This window comes from Anopheles coustani, chromosome X (assembly GCF_943734705.1).
Source record: "Anopheles coustani chromosome X, idAnoCousDA_361_x.2, whole genome shotgun sequence".
In the NCBI taxonomy this organism is placed as follows: domain Eukaryota; kingdom Metazoa; phylum Arthropoda; class Insecta; order Diptera; family Culicidae; genus Anopheles; species Anopheles coustani.
In genome coordinates this window covers 7,104,203-7,131,943 of record NC_071290.1, presented here as the reverse complement: position 1 = coordinate 7,131,943, position 27,741 = coordinate 7,104,203, and the positions used below count along the sequence as shown (strand labels likewise).

Genomic DNA, 27,741 nt, shown 5'->3' with positions numbered 1-27,741 from the left:
TGTAGGCATGCAACAAAATTGAAAGAAAAGTTTTATTTTTGCGATTGCTAGATTTCTTGCCATTGGATATACAATTTCCAGACCAAGTTCCTCTTTCTTGTATCAGTAAAAGTGGTGTTGTGAAGACATTCAAGCTTTGTCGCTTCTTCGTTTGATAGGTTGCTCAACCACCCCATTTGGATCATTGCAATGTTGCAATGAAATACGCACAGAAATATTGCAATAACTGTCATTTTCAGTAGAAATTTATTTCATTGCATTGAAATATTGCATCCGACTATTAGCAGCTTTATGCTAGAAAATTTTAACATATCACTTTTAAACAAAAATTAAAAGTATATGAAAATTATATCATATAGTTTTAAACTACCTTTACGAATTTAGCTTGCAAAACTCTGTATGCAACCGGCATAACCTAACGGTGAACGATGGCAACACTGGTAGTATAAACACAACTTGGATACTGACAACAATTCTCGCCGAATTTCGGGTTGTGTAGTGTAGTGAAATAAATTGTGCTTCGATAGTTTTATCCCCAACGCAATCAACCGCTATCAAATATCGAGCAGGTATCAAACATCGACCATTGAACTTTTAAAATGTTATTCGTCTATCGAAGATGCCTACTACAATCTCACATTTGACTTTTCAGCGATGTTGTGCAGACTTCTCGTGCTTTCCATCATACCACTGGCGACTGTGCTAATTAATTCAAGTAACACCTGGACCGCCCGGGGATGCGTTGATCTAGATTCTGCCACGTTCGACAAGGTGGTATCGAAATTCCGCTACAGTTTGGTAAAGTTTGACACGGCCTTCCCTTATGGGGACAAGCACGAAGCGTTCACAAAGCTGGCCCAGGAAACCGTCGACCTGACCGACGATCTGCTGTTCGTGCTGGTCGGCATTAAAGACTACGGCGAGCAGGACAACACCGACCTAGGGCGGCGGTTCAACATTCCGAAGGAGTACCCGGTCATAAAGCTGTTCGCGGGTGACCGCCTAACCGAGCCGATAGACTTTCCCGTCGAACTCGCCGTCACGGAGGAAAACTTGCGCATGTTTCTGAAGCGCAACACCGATCTGTACATCGGGCTGCCCGGGTGTGTGCAGAAGCTGGACGAGTACGCCCATGCGTTCATGAAGACAGCGGACGCAAATGAGAGGACGAAAATCATTGCCCAAATCGAAAACCTCGACACGGATGAAACGGTGCGCGAACAGTATCAAAAGTCCTACCCAATGTATGTGTCGCTGATGCGGAAGATAGAAAAGTCGGACAAACACCCCGAGGACGTGATCACCGATGAACTCAAGCGCGTGGAAAAGCTGCTGAAGGGAAAGCTAAGTGACGCTAAAAAGGCGGAATTATCGCTACGCACAAACATCATGCTTTCGTTCATTGCTGCTAAGAAAAAAACACAAAATTCTCATGATGATCTTTAAACTAAATAAAACGGTAAGAAATTTCGATCCAATCATACAATGTACATGCTTGTTTAATTAATTTCATTTTAAATTTTTATTATTTAACTAACTATTACACAGTTTTATTGCTTAGTATATAATGACCAATCGATATTGTACTTATTTTACACATTTATTCATAATACTTCAAATATTAAACTGAACTCTTATGAGGCCAAACGATCTCTATGGGGGATATGGTTGGGATTTACGTCTCTTCTTTTAATAATTTTAAACATTTGACGGCTGTGAAATTAATTTTGCCTGAAATAGTCGGATCGGAACCTTCCTCAAATTATTTTCGCCCTAATCAATATGGGCAGTATGGGAAATATCGAGAACTTCGTAGCCTTCGTAGTCATACGTTCGCTTCACAAATTTATACGGAATGGGCATGTGCTGGTTCCGTCCGCATTGTTTCCATCCACTTCCTACTCCACGCTCGGTGGCGTCGAAGTTGCTGTAATCTCAAATTAAAGAAGATCGAAACGAAGTGCTTTTGATGCTGTTGCAACATCATCTCACCTTGCAATGCGTGGCGAGCGCCTGCCGTTGTATGTGTGCCCTCTATTGTGTCGTCATTTTTCCTCCGGCTCCACGTGCAGATTGAAGGACAGTTATTGTGGCAGGGAGAAGAAAAGTCGTCGCCGGGCGGGTTTTCCACCGATGATTTCTCCTTTCACACACCGCGAGCTATCGGCGATGAGAAGCAAGACGCTAAGACATGAAAATTCCGCATCGGACGGCTTGCGATCGGCCGATACGAGCGGAGGAATACAGGCGCAGTGCCCGCGGAATTGTGAATGAGAGAAGAAAGCAAAATCTTTCGAAGCGTGGAGAAAGGGAATTTGATCCAAAGTATTAGGCCGCTCACATTTCGACGATCATTTGTTTCGTGGTAGTGTGCATGCGAAAGGAAAAACAAGTGGTAAATAATGAATAAAATCCAGCGGTCCTTCATTTCTCCTGTTAGTAAACTATCTACTTTACTAGGCATTGGTTTAGACGATTAGATGCGAAAGCATATGAAGCACGTTCTTTAATTTACTAGATTGTTTTGTAATTCGCTTTTTTCGTTCAATCCCTATATTATTTGGTTTCAAATGGATGTTGGATGATACTTACCAATTACAGGGATTTTTAGATGATATCATAACAGCAGCAGCAGTAACTTAGTAAAGCAGCTTGCAAACATCCACTAAATGGTATTACCGAAAGTAATGAAACCTTATCGATACAATTAATTATTTAAATTTAAATAAATGTCACACATACTGAACATTTTGCTTTTCGGAATAAATCTTTGAAGTTGATTAAAGGTAAACTTTATCGGCCTTTTGAGGCACCTGTAAACTAAACGCAAACTATTATTGATTGATTGAAAAATATTGGTGTTTAAGGTTTTAATACACCGTTTATAAATTTATGGGTAAAAACTTCGAGTAGCAGAAGTGTTGGTTTAATAAAAGTTTGCTAAATTGAGTAAGCGATGGAATGACATTTTTTAGTCATTACCAAAGTTCAAAGAGCATTTAAATAATTGATGTTTGAAAGCCTCGAGTAAAAAAAGCGCTTAAATAAAGTTGGTCATATATAGCCAGGAAATTTCTAAATTAATATAACAAGATATTCGGGTATGCTTTGCGCGAGCGCTTGTTGATGTTAAAATGTTACAGGTTGTTGAGATTTAAAGTGGATCGCTGCACGGCTCCGAACCACTTGAGGACCACTGGCTTCATCTGCTGTAGAGGCAGCATCTTGGCCAGCCCGGCATCGGCCACCGTAGAAGCAGAGGGCGAGAGCCTCAGCCACCAACCCCCCCAACGGAAGGTTAATGGTGAAACGCAAAGACAAGTACAAAGGAAGTCTTCGGGGTGGGGTGTTGTATGGGGCTGGAGGATGGGGCTACACAGCCAAGAAGAATGTGGAGAGAAAGACCGAGCGATGAAGAAGGCGCGAGAGATCGAGAAAAGAGCGAAACCGAAACAACAACAGCAGGAGCAGTGCGGCGGGCGAACGAAAACGCGAACGCGAAGAAACCCCGTCCGTCTTTACGCACGACGAGCGTCGTCTTGAAGGCAAGGTGCGCCACCGTGGGCTCAAGAAGCGCGAGCGAGCAGACCTCAGGTGCTCGCCGGCCCTTTCACCGCCAGGGTGAGCCACATCGGTGGTAGGGGTACATGCGGGTATGGGCTCCTCCAGCGCGTTGGGATCGCAGCCTCAATGCGGCGGATCCTCGGCGTGGCTCCGTGGGAGCAACCTTTTCGGTGGAGCGGTTTTCTTTGGCTCAGTCGCGCTCTGGCACTGCGGCGTAGCGCACTTGCCGTCGTGTGTTTTCCCGTGCAGCTTAGTTTTTCCTCCTCCCGCCTCGTTCGGTAGTAGAGATTTCGTTTCGGTTCTGCCAGCGGAGTGCAGTGAACGTGCGATCATCGGTGGTTTCGAGCCACCGTGAGGAGGCTGAGTGTGATCCGGTTAGGAGGCTCGATTCGTAGCCTTTGTGATTCCGTGTGCGCGTAGCTGTTTGGCTCGCGTGTGTGCGTGTGTGCTGGCGCCACCGTTTGGCGAAGATTTTTACACCGTCGGCCGTCGGAAACCGTTAGGTTCTGTTTTTCAAGTGACCTCTCCGGATGCCTTTCGATGCGATGGCCGAGGCCGAGGCGCGAGGGTCTGAAAAAGAAGTAATTTAAACGTTAGCAGCAAAAACAAGGGCCACTTGCCGAAGGGCCACTACACACGTTGGAGATAAACAGCCGTGCATGGACCATTATTATTTATTGTTTGTGCGAGCAAAATCGACATTCCACCCGCCACCCGAAACCAGGCCACAACCGCGCTGGGAGGGGAGGGTACGGTACCGGTGGTACGCCTCCAGTTCTGTAGGAGGCGTGGAGGAGGTGGCGACCGGGGCCGCGAAATGCACGTGAGATAGAGTTTCGGACCGCAATTTTACCGTTTTGAATTTTTGTTTTTGTGTGTTTCCGCACGTTACGAAATCGAACTGGTGGCAGGTCAACCTGTAACAGACACGGCGGAGGTCGGAATTTCGACGGTTTTGCGGTGCTCGAAACAGCAGCCGGACCACGCCGGACAGCCGGACGCACCTGCAACGCGCACAGAGTTCAATGCACGTGCCGTGACAGCGGTCGACGTTCGCTCGCGAACCGATTCGCCGCGTCGGTGTCCCGTTAGTGTCGAGAATCTACTACGCGTGTAGCTGCTTCCACTACGTCCTGCGCGCACACTACACAACCACTAGCAATCAACAAGTACAAGTACCAAATCAGCCCATCATTCAGCCTCCGGATTCAAATGCATGATCAAGTGTTCGTGGCACCGTCGCTAGCAGCGCACACCGACACCGCCGCCTGGAAGCGGCTCCAGCTCCAGTTGCGCTGATCCATCATCACGCGAGCGGACGGCGCACGGCGCAAGCGCCCCGGTGGCATCGCGAGGACCGACCGACGGCACGCTTTTTTCCCCCGTTCGGTTCGTTCGGGAGCAGCCCCCGGAGCGGAAGAGAAAACGGTTGGTAAGTTTTATACCGCGCGCTGTCCCCGAACGAAAGGCGCTCTAGCGTTTTCTTTGGCCGCGTGCTGGTTTGTTCGTTTTCTTTCTTATTTTATTGTTATACCCATACCACCATCACAACAGCCCCGCCAGCTTACCCCCTGTGGTTCATTTGTGTGTGTCTGTGTCGCGGGTTTTCTTTTTCGGAGAAATCTCCTCCTCGATCTGCTCAAGAAGTTCACGGCGCAAAACTCCCGAGCGAGATCTCTATTGTCATCGTCGACGTCGTCGGCCCGCCCAGACGGCCCAAGACTTCTTGTAGTCACGCCACACGCGGACGCGGCCCTTTGTCTTACCCGAATTTCGCCCCCGGGGAAGGGGAAACATTTCAGCATCATTCGATGTCGACCGCGAGACCCACACAGATGCTGCACTGTTGGCTGATCGGCCGTGTTCTAGCTAACCCGAACGAGGCTAACCTCCTCCAGCTGGCTCTAAACAGGGCTTCCCATCTATTTCACACCCTCGCCGGGCGGCCATTAACATTCGGGCGAACGAGAATTACTTCTCACCGATTCACGCCGAAGGAGGACATTCCTGGCAGATTTTAATGTCGATCAAGGTCTATCCCGAGAATGAAATTCCCACCCTTAAGTATCGGTGGAGTTTTAACCAATTCCTTCACGTTACCTCCACCAAGCTGGGGCGTGCTGAACGTGTGCTCCACATTTGTAAGTATAATTTAAAAGAGTTCTTGCAGAAAACGGTTACAGTTCACCGATGGAAAATCCATCCGAAGACCTAACGGAGCTTTAAAATACCGCACGCAATGAGAGTTCCCACAACCGTAAGCAGTAGAAAGCGGCAGTGGTGTTAGTATAAGGCTAACGAATTAATGCGATGGATGCGTTTCAGTTGTTCAACAAACCATTTAAGAATCGCGGTAAGATGGAATGTCCAAATGGTGAAATTCGATTACTGCAAGAACCATTCTTCTTAAGCAACTAATATCGACGACTGAACGTCACAGTGATTCACACAATTTTCACATTCGTTTTAGTAGACGCTGGATAGTTATATTCAAACGTGATGAGGTTCGAGTTCGAGTCCGGGCTTTCTTCTGCGCGTGAGAGGATTGATTATCCACGTACGCCAAAGGGAATAGTATAGTAAGCCCTAAATTGCCAGGCATGACCGAAGACGATCGTTACGCCAAGGTACCTATCAAACCTATTTTTATAAAAGGAATACTTTTTGCCATTTCTACACTGCCCCACGGCTGGTGGGTTTCTCTGGCCCGCCTCGACCAGGAACATTTATCAAGCGTGTGGTAAAATATTGGTGTTGGCAAGCCGTAACTGTTCTAGTTTAACAGTTTCATCGCTACCGTCGATGGGTGTTTCGTGTGTCCAGTCGGGGCGATGTCAATGACTAGTTTCGCCGGACAGTAGCTGCTTGCTGTTTTGGTCCGTGTGGCGCGACAAGTTACATCAGAATCGCAATGAACGAAAGCACATATGCCTGGGCGATGGGCGTTCGCGTGTACCTAGATCGAAAACACCCGGCCATGTGGATCGGTTGTTGTTTTAGCTGACTGACTCCCGTCGTCCAGCGTGCTGGTTAACCCCCTTTTCGATCGGGTCTTACCCAACCGCAGCGTTCTTGCAACACCCTACCCTCGAGAAGAAACCCGCAAAGGCGGCCATCCATCCAGCTGTGCCTGCACATGGACGGTGTGCGGTAAGGTGCAACGCAGCGAAATAGACACAATTGCACACGGTGCAACAACGTGGGTCCGAAACTAGGCGTTCACGGGGTTGCCAATGCGGTGGGCCACGGTTGCACAAAGGCTGCGCCAGCAGAACACCGCTCCGTACCGGGCTGGAAATTCTCGGTTGCGTTTTGCTTGACACGAGCAGCACCCGGAAATCAAACCCGGCGGGACGCGCCTCGAGAGGGAAAGTTGGACAACCGAATAGATGTGCGCAAGTGCCGTACACACTTTGCACGCTTTGATTATTATTTGCACAAAAAAAGCCTACTATTTTTATCAAAACTGAACTGTCATATCAAATCCTTCTACAAAATGATATCGGAAGAGAAGCAGATAGCCGGTGATGATTTGAAATTTGAGCATTACATCTCATCAATTGTTGCTACTAAACCCTAAATGCTGGATTGAAAATTGCATATCATTAAAAACCTTGCAGCAGTGAATGTATTTGATAAAGAAAAGATTTGCTATTTGGATTTACAACCGTTTTCTTCTTAATCGATATTCGATATTTACTGCTTGACTAGCAACTTTATGCGGTGTATACTTCAGATTATTTAATGCATCTTGGATGCTTATCAGTTGTTAACTATACACTCACTGAATAATAGATCGAAAATGTGATCGTTAGAAGGTGAAAGAACCTTTTGAAAGGATTCTACTCTTGACACTTCATGAGTAGACTAGATCGAATTCCGATCCTTTTTTCTTAAACCATACGGGTTTTTTTTTTATATAAAACGAATGCTTGGGCTATCCTTTTTAACTCATCGTTCTTATATCATTTGGAATTTTGTCTTAAAGTCGTATACCGCACTTTACTTATCTAATGTTTTGTTGAAAATGCAAACCACATCAACATATAATAGTTAATAAATATAAATTAATTATATGATTTAATTGATGTATCTTATACACTTTATGTGTTTTTTCAAGTTTCTAACCATCAATATATTTCATTTTTATATAGGTTTTGTTTTGTTTTATGTCTTTTAAGTTTACAATATAAACCCATCCCCATTGGTGATTCCAATCAGATAGTGGTGCAATTTTGGGTGACTTTCCTTCGATTAATCGCGATTAACGGGCAGCGCGACGCGGAGAAAGTAGAGCTACTGAAACTCCCATCGGAGTTGTGCTGCTAAGTGAGGAAAATGGATTTACATGTACAGATGCAGCCCGATCCGTTTTGTACGTTTCGCGTCCGTCCGTTTGGTTTGTTTGTTTGTTTGTTTCGCTAACCATACGGAAAGGCCGCGCGCCGGATAGAACATGCAGGATCAGGGACGGCGTTACCTGCTTGCGGTGCAGGTTGTACTGCACCCGGCTTAACCGACCATCGCACAGTCCGTTAGCGAAGCCGGAACCAGTGCGGAACCGAGTGCGCATCGATGATCGAAGGCCTGAATAGCTCGGCAAAACCGATTACGCTGGTCAACCGCGGGAGGGAAGTGGGGGATGGGGGCGATATATATCCAGTGATGCATCCCGAAACGGCTGGTGTTTTGCTGCACTTGAGAAACAAAATGATGGTCGCGCAGGAAAGCCAGTGTACCGAGCGCACTCGTTTCGGTCGCTTTTTGGGGTCATTTCCTACGCAAATGTGTTCTTCTCTCGCTCTCTCTCTCGCTTACGGTATTTCTGTTTTTCAATCGCACTTAGCTCATCATCCGTTTGATGTAAGGATAGAGATTAAACTCCACACCACAACATTGTCCTGATTGAAGAAAATTTACGCTGATGAAGACAAGATATTTAATTTCCCCCCGATCGTTTCAGGTTCGCAACGGCGTGTTGGGAATTGGGTGTAAAGTCAAAGCCAGCAACACAAATGATTCCCACGTCCAAACGAGCAGATTGATGTGTAAAGTGGAAAATGGAAAACTGTGTGTTTGCTGCTATAAATGACAGCAGCATGAAACCCATCATCGGCTGGTCATTTACTTTCCTCTTGTTCGAGCGGAAAAAAGGATAAGATATCCAACTGGAAAAGACTATCTAGGATCGATACAACAGGTGAGATTCTCTGTGAGATCTCACCAAGCCGTGTGTGGTCAGTGGAGCTGGGCGTAGGGCAAACAAATAATGCCGCAGGCCGTGGCGAGATAACTCTTCCCTTTTGTTATATAAAAGTGAAACGGCACCGCTTGTGTTGTACGCCCGCGGGCTGTCTTTCTCCCAAGGGAGAATGGTCGGGAAAGGAAAGCAAGACGCAGGTGGGAAGAGACATCCCTTTCCCGGCACCGGAGAGGTTGACTAACCATCATCCCATTCCCGGGTACGTGACCACGTAAACAATTGCACTGGGCAATACTACGCGGCCTCGGAGGGGTTCATAAATATTCAAGCAGCCGAGGAAGGAGGCCTAGGGGGCGATGCCGGCCCCGCACCCCCCGTCACACGGGAGTTCCGACGAGGGGCTTTGTTGTTGTGTGCGCCGAAAGTGAAAATGAAGGTATCAATCAAAACTCTCGACTGCCGGGAGAAGTCGCCAACGAAAACCAGTCGCCAGAGATGAATGCCCTCCGGCCGAATGGGACATTCCGAGGAGTTCCCGCGTGATTGCGTGACGTCGCTGTGCGCCCAAAGTGCCGGGGTGGGGGGGGAGAAAGGACGGCAAAGGAGTGCTTTCCGAAATTCGAAGGAAGTCCTTCCACCAGAGGACAAAAGTTCGAAGTGAAAACGAAGTTGTATCATCGCGCCGCACCAGCCACCTGTTCCCTGGTGCTGGTTGGGACTGCAAACGAAACGAAACACCGATCTTGACAAATTAAGTAAGACTCGCGCCGGACGATCCCGGGACCTTCCGCCGGGCCTTCAGGACTTTCACGGGGCTTGTGTAACCGAAAACTGGCTGCCCATCGATCGATGGCGGCATAACCGAGGGGGGGGAGGGTCATATACAACCCAGCGATGCTGCGAGCATAATTTAGTGTCCACGTATGTATATATTCCGGTAGAAAGTGAAAAATTCACCAATCTCGCCTCGAATCGCCTCGGTCGTCATCGGTCGACAACGTTTAATGACAAAAAGGCGAAGCCGAAGAAAAAAAAAAAACAAGCGCCCCTCACCGATCGCCGAAACCGGTTTCCGTTTTGGCGCTCCCCCCTCTTCCCGCCGGCGGCGACAACCCGGCTGGTCGTTTGGAAAGCCAATAAAGAAAGTGCGCGCAGCATTTCGATGAGATGTGTGGCTTGCGCGAGAGGACAAGGGGGGAAACGATTCCGCCGAGCGGTGTGATAGATTCGTATATCCGATCTGCCGAAATAGCATATCCCCCACACACGCACACCTGCCCGTGTGTTAACCCGATGGGATTAATTCCGGACGGGAATGGAAATGTCAGCCGGTCCGTGGTGAATTTGTTATGAAATAGGTCGCGTTTTTTCTTTTTCACTCCCATCTCGGGTCGGCGTCATGCCCAGGCCTCACGGGAGAAAGGATAAGCCGGGAATTAAGCATCCCTTACCAAGACATCGGGCAGCGCGCGGTGCTTTTCCCGAAGCGAGATTGATAAGAAGATGCGGGATGGCGTTCCGTTGGAGACGGTCACCGAAAGTGACAGGTTATGTAAAACTTTCACAAAAAAAAGCCGGAAGAAAGTCGCATTTCTCCGCACCGATCCGATTGCGCATTGGGATGCCGTTCGGGTCGTCGCTCGTTTGCTAAGGTTCGATGTTGCCTTTAGGGCCTTAGGGATCGGCCTGTGTTGATCTGTTCCCGCCACGTGTGCACGCACGGCTGTGGGTTCACCTATTCACCGTCTTCGACCGATTCAAAGCCCGATAAAGCGTGAAAAAATATTAATCGCAACCTTAAACCGCACGCCGCCCCGCTTTGCCCCCGGGCCATACCGGTGAAAGTTGGCCGTTACCAAATCTGGCGACGGGAAGTGACGGACGACCGGACGATCCACCGATGCGGGATGGGCAGGGAACCCGGTGCCCGAAACGTGTGCCTCGGTGTTAATTGGTAGGCTTCATATATATATGCCTTTACGTTTTGTTTGTCCTTAACTTTCCTCTTAATGGGCTTCGGTTAGGATTGCTTTCTTTGTCAGGATGACAAACATTGCCAGCGCGTTGAAAAGTGAACGTAGCCGGGGTGTATTCAACACTTCATCATCGTGTACGACCGTTTCCCATGTCATTATAAAGCCATTAAGACACGGTACAATCTGAACACCGAGCTATAGTACATTATTTGTGCGCTTGAACAAAAAAAAACAAGCTAATGTGAGTAATTAAAAGTAAAAATATATTATCAAACAAGAAATTGAAGCTGGCAAAGAAAAACCAATGATCAGACAATCAGACTTTTAGGTTGGATTGAATCTATGCAGCTTTCGATAGTACGTAATATCAAATAATCTTTTCCCTTGATCTAGACCAAACTTTAAATTGGTTATTTAAAAACATTCGCTTTCCTTATTTTTAGTGGAATTCGCTCTTCCTAGTGGAGATGTTAGGACATTCTTCGCCCTCCTCGCTCCAGAAGACTTATTTACGCATGAAGCAACGGAACAAATTACTGGTTCTTTGATTGATGATTACTAAGGCTCAAAGTTTCTTCTCATCGCAAGTGCATCGTAACCCGTTGGATGAATGTATTTGTTTACTTTAGTACTCTGAAATGTTTTTAAATCTATTGTGTCGCTCACTCGAAATTTATTGTTAACTGTGGATGTAAATTACTTCTCATCATTTTGATTGGCTCAAGTACACAATGGAAATTCAACAAGAAAATATGCAAAAAGCTGTACATAACACAAAGCAAGCTTTCTGTTATGATGCTAATAATAAATTATTCATGTTTTATTCAACTGATAATTATGTAAACGTTCATCCCAAATCACTCAGTTATAAAACGTTAATGTTTACACTTGTTTATTTGTTACACCGGTTTAAATCATTTTAAAAGTATTGGGGATATTTTCAACCGATTGAGAGAACTTTGCAATCATGTAGGGGAATGTGTCAGACAGCTAGGGGAATCGTGCAATGTCACCGGGGAGCTTTGCAACCGGTTAGGGGACTAAGTTGTTAACCTCACAAAAGTCCTCGTTTGTTGAAATTTGTTTGTTTACTTTGATCCTCCCCTGTACGTTCACGCAAGAAAAGTAGATTAATTACTGTGTATTTTTATTCGTCAGTTAATTTAATTAAAATTTGTGTCTTCGATTTTTGCAGCTCGATTGTTAGACAGAACCGTTCGTAACAGGTCGAAAATAAGCTAAAAAATCGGAGAATATTGTTTTATTTTAGTTGAAAACAAGTTATACGTTTTTCAAATATTTAATTATCTAAAGTTATATCATTCCTTGGCCTAAAAACGATGATTTTTGTGAAGTTAGCCGCTCGCTCCCCTAACCGGTTGCAAAGCTCCCCGGTGACATTGCACGATTCCCCTAGCTGTCTGCCACATTCCCCTATATGATTGCAAAGTTCTCTCAACCGGTTGAAAATACCCCCTATGCTTTTGAAATGTTCTCTCTATCTATTGAAACATTCCATTATATGGATCTAAACCCTGTACTATAATCTTATTCACTTGTTGGAAGACCCTCCGCCAGCTGTTCCGGTTTCGGTTTCACCAAAAAGTGTGGTTAGCTCATCGCGCAGGAGAATACAAATTCGACACGCGGTCCGGCTGGTGGCCACCCCCTAATCCGGAGCCCCCTCAGATGACGGTGGTCAAACGGTGAATTGTGTCGCAAATCGCACTATCTCACACACGAGAGATGCATGCCAAGAGTGCGTAAGAGTGAAAGTACAGCACCGGCACCGATTTCTATTCGCCGTCCAAAGCCACCCTGGTCCCCGGGGGGAGATCTGCTCGACCCCCTCCCCCCCCCCTCCCCCCCTCCCCCCTCCTTTGCGCTGCTAAATCCGAGGCCGCCGGCAGGTTTCGCATTGCATTGGTGGCATTAAATGCAAATTCACCTTCCAACCTCCCGAGCAGTTTTGTTCCGTTTCGTTTACAGATATCCCCCCCCCCCCTCGCTCCTCTCGCATCTTCCCATCCATTTGTCTTGTGGGTGGAAAAATGGAGCCGGAGGGGTGGAAAATGAAAAAATAATAGTAATAATAATAAAAGACAAACGCGATCGTGGGAGCGACCTTAACGGGTTGGGATTGGTGTAATTTATCTCCTCCCCATCTGCTTCTTCTAATTTAATTCACCGGGCGCTGACGAGCACCGGGTTTGGCGGCGGCTGCGTGGAATTAAATTTTCAATTGTTACGTTCCCTAACGGACGCAGCCCGAAAAAACCCGCGCTCGGATGGATGGATGTCACCCCGCCCAGACGCCGAGGGGGGAGGGGGGGGGGGGGGGTTCCCGAGGACAATTAGGCTTCCTGCCGGGTGCCCATTTAATTTTCTCATAATTTTTCTCGCCCTCCGACGCTTCCGACTTTGCGCCGGGGGGGGGGTTGGCCCGGGAAGTTGCACCGGGCTCTAAATGAAACGCAACCCCGCACCGCCCGTCAGACAATGGGGTGGGGAAGGGGGGAGGGAGGAGGGAAGATTGCCAGTAAGGCGCGCCCCCGGGGTCACCTTCCGAGGAGGAATTGGTAATTGTTTTCGCCCTGCTGGTGAGGCACCACAACCTCGATCACGATAAGCCACCGTGGCCAAGGAGAAATTATTGGAGCATCCGTGTGACAGACCGCCACTTTTCCATCCCCCATCCCCCCCTCCATCTCCACCTCCCTTCATAAAATGGATGGAGATTATCCGTGCGCACCCTCGAAAAAACCGCGTGATTGTTTGTGCAGAAGTTCAAATGGTGGAAAACAAAAACAAGACGGCTTGGAAAACCACTTACCCGCGTATGAGCTCCACAATTTCCCAACACCCAACGTTAGGCGGAGATTTAGTGCATATCTCAGCCATATTCATCAGCCTTCGCAGTGTACCGAATGCATTAAATTTCGGACCAGTATCAAATGCAGAAAGCTTCACCTTCAAAAGCGAGCTGGTTGCCGATTTCCAACTCTCGAAATCGGCGCAAAGGTTCAAAGTGTTGCACTCTGGACACGTCAACACGGAGCAAGATGCTGGGAACTATCAAAATTAAAAAAAAAAACATTTAAACAACCCCAAGGCACTGAAGCTCTTACTTCTGTTTGATTGCTTTCGCACCTTGCGTTTTAATTTTCCTGATGAAATCTTCGATCTGAGAAGCTTCTTTACCTTTATTGTTTTCAAACGTCACAAAAATTTCTAAACACAAACACAACACGATGAACTGTTGATCATCTCAGTAAAACCCTTCGATTGAAGCAATACCACGAACTTCTCTCAATCAATTTGTGCAACATTCCCTTCTCGAGGGTGAAATGGTCGGAAAAATCATCGTGCTGAGTGAGGAAGCTACACGCTTTTGTGGAACTATTGCCAGCAATTGACTTTGTAAATATATTGTTGAACTTTTTAAATCATTCAACTGTTGTTTTAAAAAGCGAAACAAAATACAGCAGGGCCCGAAAACACATTTTCATTTACACACACAGAAATATTGATGCTGAACAGTTTGATAATGTAAACGGATTTTTGTTATCGCTGAGGGAAAATTCACAACGTTCATGCTTTTGCGAGTTACTGTTCTGAATCGAAATCATTTTGGTTTTTGCTTTGTCAAAGCGGTAAAATAAAACAAGTGTACTGCAACAACCAATTTACCAACCAACCGTGCTGTAACGAAAGATTCCACCGGGAAAACGGTACGACGAACCCGGGAGGCCCGAGTTTTCCCGAGAAGTAGCAGCCGTGAAGCGATCGGCTAGATCGTTTCCCGGCTCTTGTGTGACGCTAATGAGCAGAAGACACGGCACGAGGATTTTGTGCTGTTCCCCCCAGCTGGAGGGTGAGAAGAGGATGTGGAGGGGGTGCGTACCCGAGCAGCCAAGGCAACAGGGGGGGGCGCAGAAGTCATTTAACGGATTTTCCAACGGGCTACGCCAAGTACGAAACAATAACAACAAACCCGCCCCGAAAAACCGTTATGTCAAGATTTTAGTACGCGAGGTTTGGAGAGGCGTAGCGATGACCCTGTTTACAGTGGCCCCGGCTACGGTAAATTGGTCGGCAGTGGCATTCCGGGCGAATGTTCTACCCGGTGCCTTCCCCAAGGTCTGGCCATGTTTTTTTCGGCCCGTTTAGACACAAGTTTTGGAAGTCCGCGCGCATACATTTCAAAGGCTTGAGATTCTTCTTCAACTAACTGATTAACCCGGTTCAGAAATTCTAAACAGCAGAGTGTATTCATTTTGAGTGTTTGAGTTTTACAATCTTAAATTTTACTATTGCTGAAAATGCTATTTTTAACATTTATTTATATTTTTTTAACCAAATACATTTAATAAGCTACATTACAATATTGTTTTACTGAAGAGGAGGAGGGTAGAGGGAGTCTGGGCTTATATTGAACATTAAGAGTAAGGCCATTCGATTTAGAGACCCTAAATACCACGAAATTGATACCCATATTGCCTTTTTACCATTTGTGTGGTATGGGGTAGTGTTAGTACCCCTCGGTTCCCCTTCCCCGATCAACAAACGAAGTTCAGAACATTTAACCTTGGACAATTAGCTACCTTCTTGCCAAGTTTGGTGCAAATCGGACCGGAAGATTTGGCGTGATGCGATCACATACATATATGTATATATATATACATATTTATATACAGACAACGGGGACTTTTATATATTAGAAGAAAGAAGATTTCGAAATTACTTTAATGTTTAAAAACTACCTTCTAAAACAATGTGTTTCACTTCATTTGCCAAGCTCTGACGGATTCACTAATCGTTTTTCTCTCTCTTTCTTTCCCTCTCTCTTCCCCAGGATTCAGATACCTACAAGTGAGCGAAAACAAAGCGATGTGTCAATGCTAAGCACCAATCCGTGCGGACGAAAATTTACCAGAAATTTGACCGACCGTTGACCGTGAGTCGAGAAAGAGGTTGAGAGGAAAAGCGAACGAAAACCGTCCACGATGGGAAATTCGGGCAGCATGAATGGGTTGGCGAGCTACGAGGAGGGTGGGTACCATCACCAGCAGGGCTACCATCACCACCACCAGCGGTACCATGACGCGATGCGGGGGGAGGCGGGTGCGAGCGGCGCCATGTCGTCCTCCTGGATGGACTCGTACCAGCGCGGTGAGCACGGGCGACGGGGTGGAGGAGGAGGAGGAGGACCCCGTGACTACGACTACCTGCACCACATGCACGACCAAAAACCGGATGACAGTGGCCATTTTTCCGGCGGTTCCCAGCAGCAGCAGCAGCAGCAGCAGCAGCAGCAGATCAAGGTTCTGCCGGACATTCCGGGCAAGGTGGCCAAGCTCCGGTCGACCAACAACGGTAACATCCTGCACGCCGGTGGCACCATCAGCAAGAACAACCAGGCGCTGCAGCGCTCGAAGAGCATCTCGTCGCCGACGTACCAGCAGCATCAGCACGCCCAGCAGCAGCCGGCCAGCTTCAGCGAGTGCGACGAGGACCTGCAGCTGCAGCAGGGTGCGGCCAGCTCCCAGGCACCGCGCCTGCTGATGACGCGCTCCCGCACGCAGCTCAACATGGTGGTCGGAGCGAACCGGGCGGGACCGAAAGAGCCGGAACCAACACACCGACGCGGGGGAAGGCCGCTGCCGGCCGGCCAGGAGCGGTACGGGGAGCCGAGCGCGCGCACTTCCGCCGACGCCGCTGCGCTCAACCACCGCAAACGCTTCGGCTCCGAGCCCGACCTCCGGTTGTCACTGCAAGGGCCTCGCAATGGCGCGCCAACCGGCGACCAGCAGCCACAGACCAATGGTGGAGCCGCACGGAAACCCAACACGGCGCAGTCGAAAATCATGAAGGGCAAAAACAAGAAGAAGGCGGCCCCGGTACCTCCGCTGATCGAAAAGGTGAGCCTCGAAGAGAAAACACACATTATCGAAACACCGCAATATCGATGACGAACAAAGCAAAAGTATATGAAAACACATAGAAGAACTAGAACATTTCGAATGAAATAATACCCACACAACACATTGTATGTAAATCGAAATACAACTTGCACTAATCGTTCATCGGTGCAGAGGCAGATCAAGCTATAACTTGAAGGTCCCAAAAACATACAAAACACTCACCGTTCAATTTTATATTTCAAAATGTATGATCAAACCACAACATGAGGAATCAAATGTAGATCAAACTAAAATCTTTCCCTAATGTAATTCGATGTTATTTTAATGTCAAAGCCTGTTTTTTCCTAACCATATTTCATGCGAAACCATCTTTGTGAACTTTCGACAAGAATCGTTGTATGAACAAAGTGGATAGGTAATTTAATATGTTACTTTTTAGTTTAATAACTTTTCTGTCGTTAGAAAACCTAAATAGTGAGTTTTTAGTAACATGTTCGAAAAAGAAAAAGTTAGTACACCAAATTTGCATTAGAAATATGTTTGGAAATGGGCGGGGCATTACTTTTGCTAATTCGCGTCCAACTATTCTAATATTTTCCCCTTCTTTAATATAATCTTTACACTTGTATCTTTTATATATGTTGATGCATCCATCTTTTTCATTTTAACACGAAAATGTGACGTTTGGTGTACTTTTCTCATTCAAAACACAATTAAGACAATTCAGTAGCATCATTCTCGCACTTTCATGTTCTTCGTTTACTTTCATTCGAAAGTAAATTCACAAATTTATAACGCTTTTGATAAGAGAAGCAACTTTTTTTTAAAAATAATAAAAATTATGTCATCATTTGAAATTGAAAATTTATGGGGGAAAAGTACGAGGCTATCTAAAACTCGGGGCCCCGAGCAACTGCTCGGTTTACTTACCCTATGATCTGCCTCTGCATCTATGCAATTAAGAAGAGGACCATCTCATGGTTCAATCGAGATAAAAATGCCTTTAAAACATGTTTAAAGGTATATAAACAACCAAAGAAGTTCTCGAAGATTTCTAAGGACATAAAATAAAACTTATAAAATTAATCTAGGACAGAATGAATGTAAGCTCTAGAAAGGATACATTTGAAAAGATTTTCGCTAAAGGAGACACATACAAATTGGTAGTTCAGATGGGAAAAGGGCAAAACGACCATTTTTACACGAAAAATGAAACACCCAACTTGCTGCTGAATGCTAGGGTAGTTCTTTATAGTTCCTACAGTTTGTACACTTTGGTTTGTTATTTTGGAAATACCTTTATTTACGGGAGCTATTTAATATTTTGTTGTTAAAATGAACTAAAACCAATCTCATTTCGTTTTCGGAGCGTCTCTGGACACAGAGCAAGGATCTAAAACTGCCTATAGGAATCAAGAGCTAAGAGATATAAGGGTCAAGAAAAAAAAAATCAAGCGTTGAGGTTATTTTGCATAGCAAATTTCATTGTCAGCAAACGGAGACGATGACAAAATAACTAACGAGTACGGTTTCGAACTTTCTTTCCCAGCGCGAGTCCGGCAAGGAGAGCGAACGTCAGCGCATAATCGCGTACTCGCCGCTGCGCAAACCGACTGGCGATGGGAACGTCTCCTCCACCCTGCCGTCGTACGGCGAGATCAGCTTCAATGCGACGGCCACGAGAAAGCTGCGGCTGTTTAAGACGCGCGCCGAGACGAAGAAGACGCCCGCCATTGCGAAGCTGCCGGAAGCGTCCGACGTGAAGTTTTCCGGACACGCAGCGGGCGGTGGGCCGGGCGCGAGCCTGATGAAGCAAGGGCTGCCGGGTGGGAGCTTCCACGCACCGTCGGCGTCATCGGCGTCGTCGCAGCTCATCAGCCTGACGCACCACCAGCTGGCGCGCCAGCAGCAGCCCGAACCGGACAAAGGCAACGTCCACCGGCCGGCCAACCCGATGTCGTTCTTCCGGCGCGAGAAAACGTTCGACGCCGGGCTGCTCGGGCTGGAGCGGAAGCCGCAGCCGAAGGCCAAACCGACCATGTCGCCCCCGCTGTCGCGCCGCAAATCGATCGTGAAGAGTCTGCTCGAGCAGGAGGAGGGAGGAGGGGGGAGTGCGCGGGCGGAGAAACCGCGGGCGAAGGTCAGTCCGGCGCCGGGCGCACCCATCACCGATTTCCAGAAGGAGCTGCAACTGATGGCAAGGCGAAAGCAGTCACCGGAGCTCAACCGGAAGACGGCGGCGACGGTGACGGCGGTGGCTGCAAGCAATGGCAGACAAGCGCCGAAAGGTTCCCCCTTCCGGGTGCACGTCGCCAGTGGCAGTCCCAAGGCGCTGGCCAAGGCGACGAAATTGCCAACCGCGTCGGCCAAGACGCTGGTTATTCCGGTGGCGTCGGAAAAGGAACCGAACCCGGGCGAGTCGCCGTCGCCGCCACCGCTGCCGCCACCGATGGATTCGTCTCCTCCGGCCACGCCGCCGCCGCCACCGCCCCCGCCGAAAACGAGCTTCTACTTCGGCATGAGCGGCAACGCGTCCCGGGCCGAGGACCACGGACACGCGCAGGACCGCAGCCTGTCCACGTCGACGAACGACCTGCGGCTGGCGGAGTACTTCGCCGAGCGGAAGGCGCAGCAAGCGCAGCCGAAGGGCAGCGAGGACGACCCCGAGGAGCGGGTGGAACGTTCGCGAACGCCGGACGAGATCGGCCACACGCAGATGGAGCTGATCGATCAGTTTGCCGCGAGCCTGCTCAACGGCAGCCGCTTCCGGTCGTCCGATTCGGTCGCGTCGTCCGAGGCGGATGTGCGCGTCAGTACCACCGGCAGCTCGTGGGACGACGGCCAGCAGCAGGAGATAGCGCTCAAGCTGCGCCCAACGCTGCCCCGCAAGCAGTTCGACATTCCGCGCTTCAGCCCGGCCGCCGCCTGGCGCCTGCTCACGACCGAGGACGAGTTCTGTCGGGACGCGGGCGACGCGCCGCTGCCGGACGAAGAGGACAAGAAGCTGACCGCGTCCTTCCTGCGCGCCCCCACCTTCGAGCAGGAGTTCGACGTGCCGGAGGATCGCATCCAGCGCGTGTACCGCGAACCGGTGCCGGGCCTGCAGGACAACAAGAGCGGCGACAGTGGCATCTCGGGCGATGCCGGCCTGCCCGAGCTCGGCGAGCCGCCACTAACACTTGCCAAGGAGCGGGCGGGCGACTCGACCCCGGACTCTAGCACCGGGAAGCATCCGCTCAAACCGAGTGTGTGCGCTGGCGGCGATGATGGCCCGGGCGGGGGGGAAAGTGGCGGTGGAGGGGGCTGGTCGTCGAACGCACTGCTGCTGATGCCGTGGACACCGCAGCAGGACCTCGAGGACGACGACGATTCGACCACCGGCAGTGAAAACGACGCACCGCAGCGGGGCAACCTCGCCGAGAGCGGGGGCGGCGGGGGCCGCGACGGGCTACTCGGAGACGGGCGAGATTTCTCCAGCAAAGGGCACCTGTTCAGCCTGTCCCTGCCGAGGGAGAACCACCTGTCCATCTACAACGTCGAGGTCAACGATGAGAAGGTACGAAACGATAGCGTTTGTTGCTCGTAAATTAGTCAAGCAGGTCAAGTAACACTTTTTTATATACTGTACACAACACAATTTACTGTGCTGTGTATTTGTGGTAGCACAGTAAAGTGTCATACAGTCATAACAATGTCTCTATTTAGTCAGCAACACAAACGCTTTAGTCGTTTACACTTCCATGGTACACATACACAAACCTTTAGCAACTACAGCCAGTGTTTAAACTTTGGCCCATTCAAAAAACTATTTTTTACTAACTTTTATTGGAACTTTTGCTTCGTGACGTTTTTATTGTTGTATAGTTGCAACTCAATGCTTCATATGTGCATCTCCTAACATTTATCCAATTAACTAATTTCTAATTGCTAATTGTATCAGTACACTCGTCCATTCTCTCAAACACATTAGTTGCATATGTGAGTGCGGGAATAATATCGGAAAAAGTATTCTCTTATCCTACCTAGCTCGGACGAATGTTTATTCATCTACATGGGAAATATCAGGAGAAGAAGTGAAAGTGTTGCTATAGTTTGAAACCGCTTTGGTTTTGTTTTATAAATTCCGATTCGGAATCGATTTCCAATTATTTCTATATTCAGATGTGATTGGTAATCCATAATTCATATCCTTTTCTACTATTTGCATGCTGTTGTATAAGTAACTCGTCATATTCACCTAAGCAATCTGAACAAGTTAAAAAAAAGTCTCCTACTATCTGTGAATTATGGCTTAAAAATCCTAAGCCGAGACGACAAAATTTCGATGGAAAACTACTCTTTTCGATACTTTTTTCTCATCCTCATTTCATCTTGTTCTACTTCTTTTAACAAATACAAATCTATTTTACTGTCAAAACAGGATCTTTTTGTATAAAGTTCAAATAGCTACCATGTGATAGCTGTTATTTAATCCTTTGATTAACTTGAGCATCAATTAGGAAACACGATTACACGAGTAACAATGCACATTTCTACCCGTGCAAAACAAGGCAAAAGAAAACAAACTTTACCAAACCTTTATTAGTTGAAAAGTTAACAATGATAAATGAATGTCAAAGTATACCAAAATAAGTTTGATGTCGCAAAAATAAGAGTAACAAATAATATCGGTGGTACCACCATTTGTTTCTGTGTCGTGTGCCACACTTTGCTGTGTCTGTTGGGCAGCACAGAAAGCGTACTTACTGACCGTAATGTTTTTTTTTTATAATGTAAACATTAAGAAATGATTTTAAAATGATTTTTCTTCTTTTTGTCTCTATCCGATGATCGGCAGGTCGAGAAGCATGTGTTCAACAGTCTGCAGAAGTTCCGCAAGTCCGTGTCGGGAGCGTTCAAGAGCGAGGAGAGTGGCGCGATCGACAGCAACGACAACTGGTTCCTGGGCCGGCTAGACCCGGCCACCGGTGGTGTTGGTGGGCGGGGAGTCGGTAGTGGTGGTGGTGTTGGTAGCGGGTCGGAGAAGCGTCCAAAGCTGCTGACCCAGACGCCGTCGTCGTACCCCAGTCTCGACCGGACCGGCTGCGAGAAGGATGCTGCCGGGCTGGACGGCGGTGGCAGCGGGGGACCCGGGGTGACCTCGCTCACGCAGAGCATACACAGCTCGATCGGGTACCTCGTCAGCGGCAAGCACATGATGTATTTGCCGCGCGAGCCGACGAAAGCAGTCCCGCCCCACCAGGACCGCCAGACGGCTGGAGGCAAGCAGGATCAGAACAACAACAACCGGGCGTACCGCAACCAGAATGGCCACGGTCAGCCTCAATCGCAGCCGACCCCATGGCCTGCGACAGCTTCCGCACACCGGGAATCGCCCAAGGAGCGAAAGGTGCCGGCGGCGAGCGGTCCATCGTCGGACAGCTTGCTGCACGAAGCCGCCACCGCGACTCGGCGCGAGGACAAGGAAAACCTGCAGGACCCGGTGCCGGTCGGACCGACATTGAGCGGCGCGGCGCTGTCGGCCGGCGAGATGGAGCAGCTCCCGGTGAAGCTGTCCAACCGGCGCAACCACCGGTTCACCTTCCAGAGCACGATCCGGCAGATCGAGAAGCGGCGCGTGGCGGAGAAGCTGTCGCGCGAGGCCGAGATCAAGGAGGCGATGCGGCTGAGCGAGCTGGAGGCGATGCGGCGCGTCGAGGAGGAGTTCCAGAAGAAGCGGGCGCGCGAGAAAGCCTCCATTCGCCACCAGCTGCGACTGTTCTCGATGGAAAACCACCCGGACCAGGGCCAGCACCCGGACGGCCACGACATCGGCCAGCACGATATGACGGTAAGGGAGAGGGCAACAACAACCAAAACCACTGAATAATATTGATGCGAATATGTGATGAGAAGAGAAATCCAAAACATTCCTGTTGTTTCAATGCAACAGACAAAATACTCGCTGGAAGGAGTTCTGGACGGTTCTGGGAAAATAATTGTCAAGCCTAGTACGGCTTGCTTCACGTTTGACGGTAGATCTGAATGAGTTTATTTTACTAACTATTCCACTTCCATCTCTCTTTCTCTAGGGCGATGGCAAACGATCCGATCCGGACGGGGACAGCTTGCCACATCAAAACAGCGGCGGTGGCGTCAACGGTGGCAGGGGGCTGTACCGGCGCAAGGACGGGTTCACAAGCATGGAGCGGCAGCGGCAGTACCGACGCGCCAACGGCACACTACTGGAGGACGGCGGTGGAAAGCACGGTCCCAGCTACAACGATTTCCAGCAACGGCCGCACAACGGCAACCACAGCGACGACGACGAGGGGGGCCACCGGTACGCGCTGGAGGACGAGGAGCTCGCCGGGGACGAGGGTTTAGATGGTGGTAACGGCGTCGGACACGACGACGACGACGACGACGGGGACAACAGCAGCCTCGGGTACGTCGACACCCGGACGCCGTACATCTCGCGGATCATTCAGGCGAAGAGCAGCAAATCGTACGGCGCGAGGAAGTGACGGCGCAGCACACCACAACCCGACCAGCACCAGGTTCCGCGTTTGCCATCTAGTCAAAGCGAGGTAGTTCAAGCCGGGATCGTCCGAAGGTGATCGTCATGGTTCCGCGAGAGAGCTATGGGAACCGTTTTAAACCCGCGGGAAGACGACCTCGAGGTTGTCGTCATGGAAAGGGGACACTCTGCTGTGTAGCTAGTACACTACTGTTTCCATTATTTTTAACATCAACATCTACAACAGCAGTCTAGCCTGTCTTGGCCGATCGAGCAACATTGCTAGAAAGACGTTTGTGCCGAAGCAAGCAACCACGGCGAGACACGACGGGTTCCAACCAGCCGTACTTTGGTTTAAATAATCTAGTTTCCAAGCTTTTAAAATCAGTCTGCGGTTTTTTTAAGTACATCTAAATTCGTTTCTGTTCTCTTTTTCTTACGTTCTAGAAAAGGCTAGCTTTCATTGTTTCGTTGATTTATTTTCCCATTTTTTTTTTTTTTTTGTAGTAACGTTCAGCATCCCAGCTCTTCGCATTTACACAACCCATCGCCGATGGAAGGTGTTGATGAGGGGAGGGGTGGGAATTGTTTCAACCTTTACCATTTCATATCTATCGATTTTGGTATATTTGTTACTATGTTATTTAGTTCTAGTTTCATAGTGTAACAATTATTATGCGTTCGTAAAATAAACACTACTTGCAATAAACATAAGGAAGGTCTTTTTGTTCTCCATTTTGTGTTGTGGCGGGCTGAACCAGCTGGAAAGTTGAAATCGGAGACCGCGGTGACGGCAGGTTAATGTGGAAAAGAATCACTTCCCCCCTCTGCATTTTCTTTACAGCTTAAAGTCCCTCGAAAAGAAAAATGGTTTGAGTAGACCAACAGTTAATGTTTATTGTGTAGTCACATGTCAATAGTCCATTTATTTACTCCGACACATTTGATGTGTACCCCTATACGTTGCGCTACCCGATTGGAGCTTCAACTCCGGTACAAATGAATAAACGCAAAGAATGAAGACAAACGCTGAATGAAGGAAATGAAAGTTAGGAAAAGAAAAACGTGTGATAAGCGCAGAAACAAATGGATACAGTCGAACAAACGCCGACCGCGCTACAACTCGCCACCCGAGAAAAAGATAATTTATAGTACCGTAGAAGCACCATACTTGGCGCGGGTCCAAACTTGGCGCACTTTCTAATATTTTCTTCGATATTAGACTATTTCCAAATTATTTCAGTCTAAAATATGTAGTCATATATTTGTTTATGTTTGTACAATATATCCGGATCAAAACATGTTATTGAATGTAAATTTAATTAAATGAAAAATTCCATCCCACAAGTGCGCCATTTTTTACCCGCGTTAGCAACGCTGTTAAGGAGATGGTGAAACTGTTTCCAATCATTTATCCGCAAAGGAAAAATTATTAGGTTTTTTTTTATCAGAAACTGTTAAAACGTAACTATTTCCAATGAATCGTGGTTATATTCGGCGCTTTTTGAGATTTTTATACTAATTTTGAAGCGAAAATATTTTGCGCCAAGTTTGGCTCACAGTGTTCCTAATTATTCAACAGTCAGAAAAAGAAATTTTAATTTAAGAGTTTCTCACTTATTTTTCTTATATTCAATGGTAGTTAGGCTCGCACTGTGCAAAAAATGGTATGATTTGACCGAACATTGATTTGGTTATTCAACTTTTTATGCAGAATTTCCTTAACTGCACCAAATATGGTACATCTACGGTAACTGATGATTAATCGAACACTTAAGGACTATTTTTTCAAAAACTTCAAGATTTTGGCCTCACGCTCACTGGAGTTTGGTGGCGAGTTGGTGGTGGCGGCGGCGGCGGCCGCTGAAAGGCGGTTTCTGTATCGTTGCGATGGGCCCCCCGTTTGGGGTTCGTCGACGCTGTCGCTACTGCCGGTGCTGGGTTCCTGCGCTTCGTTTCGAGAGTTTTGCTCCGACCGGCCGGTTGACACCCGTTTCGCCAGGCTCGCCACCATCGCCGCCCCGTTCGCGTCCGATAGCTGACTTAGCAGCTCGGGACGCAGTACGCAGACCGACCCGCTAGTGGGAACGTCTTCACCACCGGGTTGTGCAGCGCTTGGCTGCTGAGACCGGCCGAAGTGCAACAGCGCCAGCGGAAAGCAACCGGCATCCAGCAGTGAGGCTGTCGAATCGAGAACCACCTTTGGCGGGGTCGTGTCTGCAATCGAAAATGAACTCATTTTAATCGTCGTTTTTAAACAGTCATCAGAACGGTTAATTGCTAAATTTAAACCATGTTTCCAGTTAAGTTTGTTGATAAAACAATCGAAAATCAATACAAAAAACTATGAACAAAACTATAGATTTATCATACTGCGAACAAAAATAGCTACACCCACACATGGGACATAGAGTTATCGAAACTGTTTTTAATCGCAAACCTTTAAACATGTAACCATTAGAACGGAGTATTTATTCCTCTAATTTAAATACTTATTAAACTGCCAATATAAGGTTGACGGTAATAGAAGTAATGACTATCTTAAAACAACATCATGTGAATGCAAACACTTGAAATATTGAATTGTATTGAACATTTTTAGAAATCAACCAATCAACCCATTATATCTTGTTGGGATTTCCTTTCCATGAGTAAGTTTGTTTTATGCTGTCAACCAGGATGGGATATCATTTGAGCTTAATAACTCATCATTAAGTTGTTATCAGCTGTAATACTTACAAAGATGGAACGGCGTGGCGGCATCGGCGAGAAAGCCGCGCACGAACTCCTCGATGTGCTGGACCGTTTCGTGCACCTGAAAGTTGCCTTGCAGGACATGCCGGTCGGGAAACTGCACCCGTATTACCGCCTGCCGGTAGCGCGTCATGCTGCTGAGCAGGCTCTGCTGACGCTCGAGCTCCCGCACCGAACGCGTCACCAGCGGTGCATCCTCAAACGCCTTCACGCGATCCTGCAGCTGCTTCTGCATCTGCAGCACCTCCGGCACGGAGAGGTCGAAAAACGTATCGTCCGGGTCGATCATCGCACATTCCGAGGTGGAAACGTGATACAGCACCGCTTGGCGCTCACCGATGATAACAATTTGTCCGGTTGGCGGTTCGGCAGCCCGCACCACAGGGACAGTTTCTTTCGGTGCAACCGTTTTCGATGGTGTTGCGTCGGTTTTTGGTTTTTTTGCATCATCGTTCGTCGGATCTGTGTGTTCGGTTGAAGGTGGGCGTTCCGGTTCTGGTTCCGGCGTCGGAACCGTTTGTTGCGCAGTACTCGGCGTCGGCAACGGTACGATATTGTGTGTTGCTAGAGTTTCGCTTTGTTTGATTGTCAGATCGTTTTCGGATTTCGCAACCTCACCAGCGTCGCTAGTGCCACCAGTCTTTTCACTCTCGGGAATCTCCTGCTTTTTCGCCGGCAACGGTGCCGAGACGTTAGCCTGTGTGTTCGCCGTTCCCGGCATACGCTGTAGCAGCCGCAGCGTAGCGCGCCCATTGCACAATCCAAGGCTCTTGAGCGTGGTTGTGCTCATCGCATCCCAGTAAACCTCGCAGCGCATATATACCATCAGGCGGAATGCATCACCTGGGCTCCGATCTGGATACAACGTCTGCAGCACGTGCAGCAACGTGTCCGAAGGCTTAAATGTTCCGCTCGGTCGGGTACCGTCCTCAAGCTGCAACAAAATGGTCACGTCCTCCTCGGTGCGAGCCTGCTTCGCCTGCACCATCTCTAGCAACGCGTTGTTAGGTAATCCGGAAAAGCGAAACATGGTCGTCAGATCGAGCATACGGTTATGGTGCGTCAAGCCATACTCATCGGGCGAAAAATTGTATTTACGGCACACGGTTTCCAACACCTAGAATGGACCGAAGATTGAGGTACACATTCCACTAGTTTATTACCTTTACTTACCTCCAGGATAGTCATGTTTGGTTCAACCTTCACATTCAACCGGCGTCCGTGTACCGTGAGCACGGTCACGGCTCGGGACGTCATGATGTAGCACCTTTTGCTTCTACGTTCGGTTCGCAATTAGGCAGCGCTCTTTCCAAAGTGTGAAAGTGAAGATATCCCCCGAACTCTGTATGCAATCGTTATTGATTGAAACTAGCAAGGATGACTGGCTTGGACGACCACTGTTCTCGAAAATCGCGCGAGACCCGTATGCAGGCAAACATACGTGACAATTCTCACATAATACGGCTGTGTCAGCAAATGACAATCGGTTTTGTTGTGCCAACATCAGACCAGGAGATGCAGGTTTACTCCTATCGAACGAACAGTTGAAATATTTCTTTTTTTATATGTTTAATCAAAAATAAAATTAGAAAGACATCAAACCGGGCGGCGCCAAACGTGTTAGGTTTTATATTAATTATTCATTATCCAATTCGGCCAGCACCCAAATTAGTAATAAACAAATTTGCTTTAAAAGTGCTTGAGGTCTGAAACATTCACCGAAACATTTCACTTTCGAAATTGTGCGATGTAAAGGTAAAATGCCGTTGATGTCGTTAAACAAATTTGTAATAATTTTACTTGGATTGGCTTTGTAATTGT

At 48.0% G+C, this 27,741-nt stretch overlaps 3 protein-coding genes across 4 annotated transcripts; 2 read left to right on the top strand and 1 right to left on the bottom strand.

Moving 5' to 3' along the window:
• Positions 1–447: 447 nt before the first annotated feature.
• On the top strand, positions 448–15,686 carry LOC131269036 (protein windbeutel). 2 transcript variants are annotated; one of them, XM_058271349.1, is made up of 3 exons: positions 448–569; positions 653–1,459; positions 15,599–15,686. In XM_058271349.1, the coding sequence occupies exon 2, from the start codon at positions 655–657 to the stop codon at positions 1,444–1,446; it is 792 nt and encodes a 263-aa protein (XP_058127332.1). In that variant the 5' UTR covers positions 448–569; positions 653–654; the 3' UTR covers positions 1,447–1,459; positions 15,599–15,686. The 2 variants fall into 2 exon arrangements, with proteins under 2 accessions (XP_058127332.1, XP_058127331.1); XM_058271348.1 differs by lacking the exon at positions 15,599–15,686 and having other exon boundaries at positions 653–1,490.
• Positions 15,687–15,749: 63 nt separating this feature from the next.
• LOC131268922 (uncharacterized) lies at positions 15,750–23,173 on the top strand. The gene is made up of 6 exons (XM_058271220.1): positions 15,750–15,966; positions 16,048–16,664; positions 18,217–20,223; positions 21,505–22,062; positions 22,126–22,497; positions 22,739–23,173. The coding sequence occupies exons 1-6, from the start codon at positions 15,750–15,752 to the stop codon at positions 23,171–23,173; spliced, it is 4,206 nt and encodes a 1,401-aa protein (XP_058127203.1).
• An 873-nt stretch (positions 23,174–24,046) lies between these two features.
• On the bottom strand, positions 24,047–27,340 carry LOC131268723 (tether containing UBX domain for GLUT4). The gene is made up of 3 exons (XM_058270983.1): positions 27,094–27,340; positions 25,906–27,037; positions 24,047–25,383 (listed from the first exon to the last, which is right to left on the bottom strand). Exons 1-3 carry the CDS (start codon positions 27,175–27,177, stop codon positions 24,947–24,949), a joined length of 1,653 nt encoding a protein of 550 aa, XP_058126966.1. The 5' UTR covers positions 27,178–27,340; the 3' UTR covers positions 24,047–24,946.
• Between the last annotated feature and the right edge of the window lie 401 nt (positions 27,341–27,741).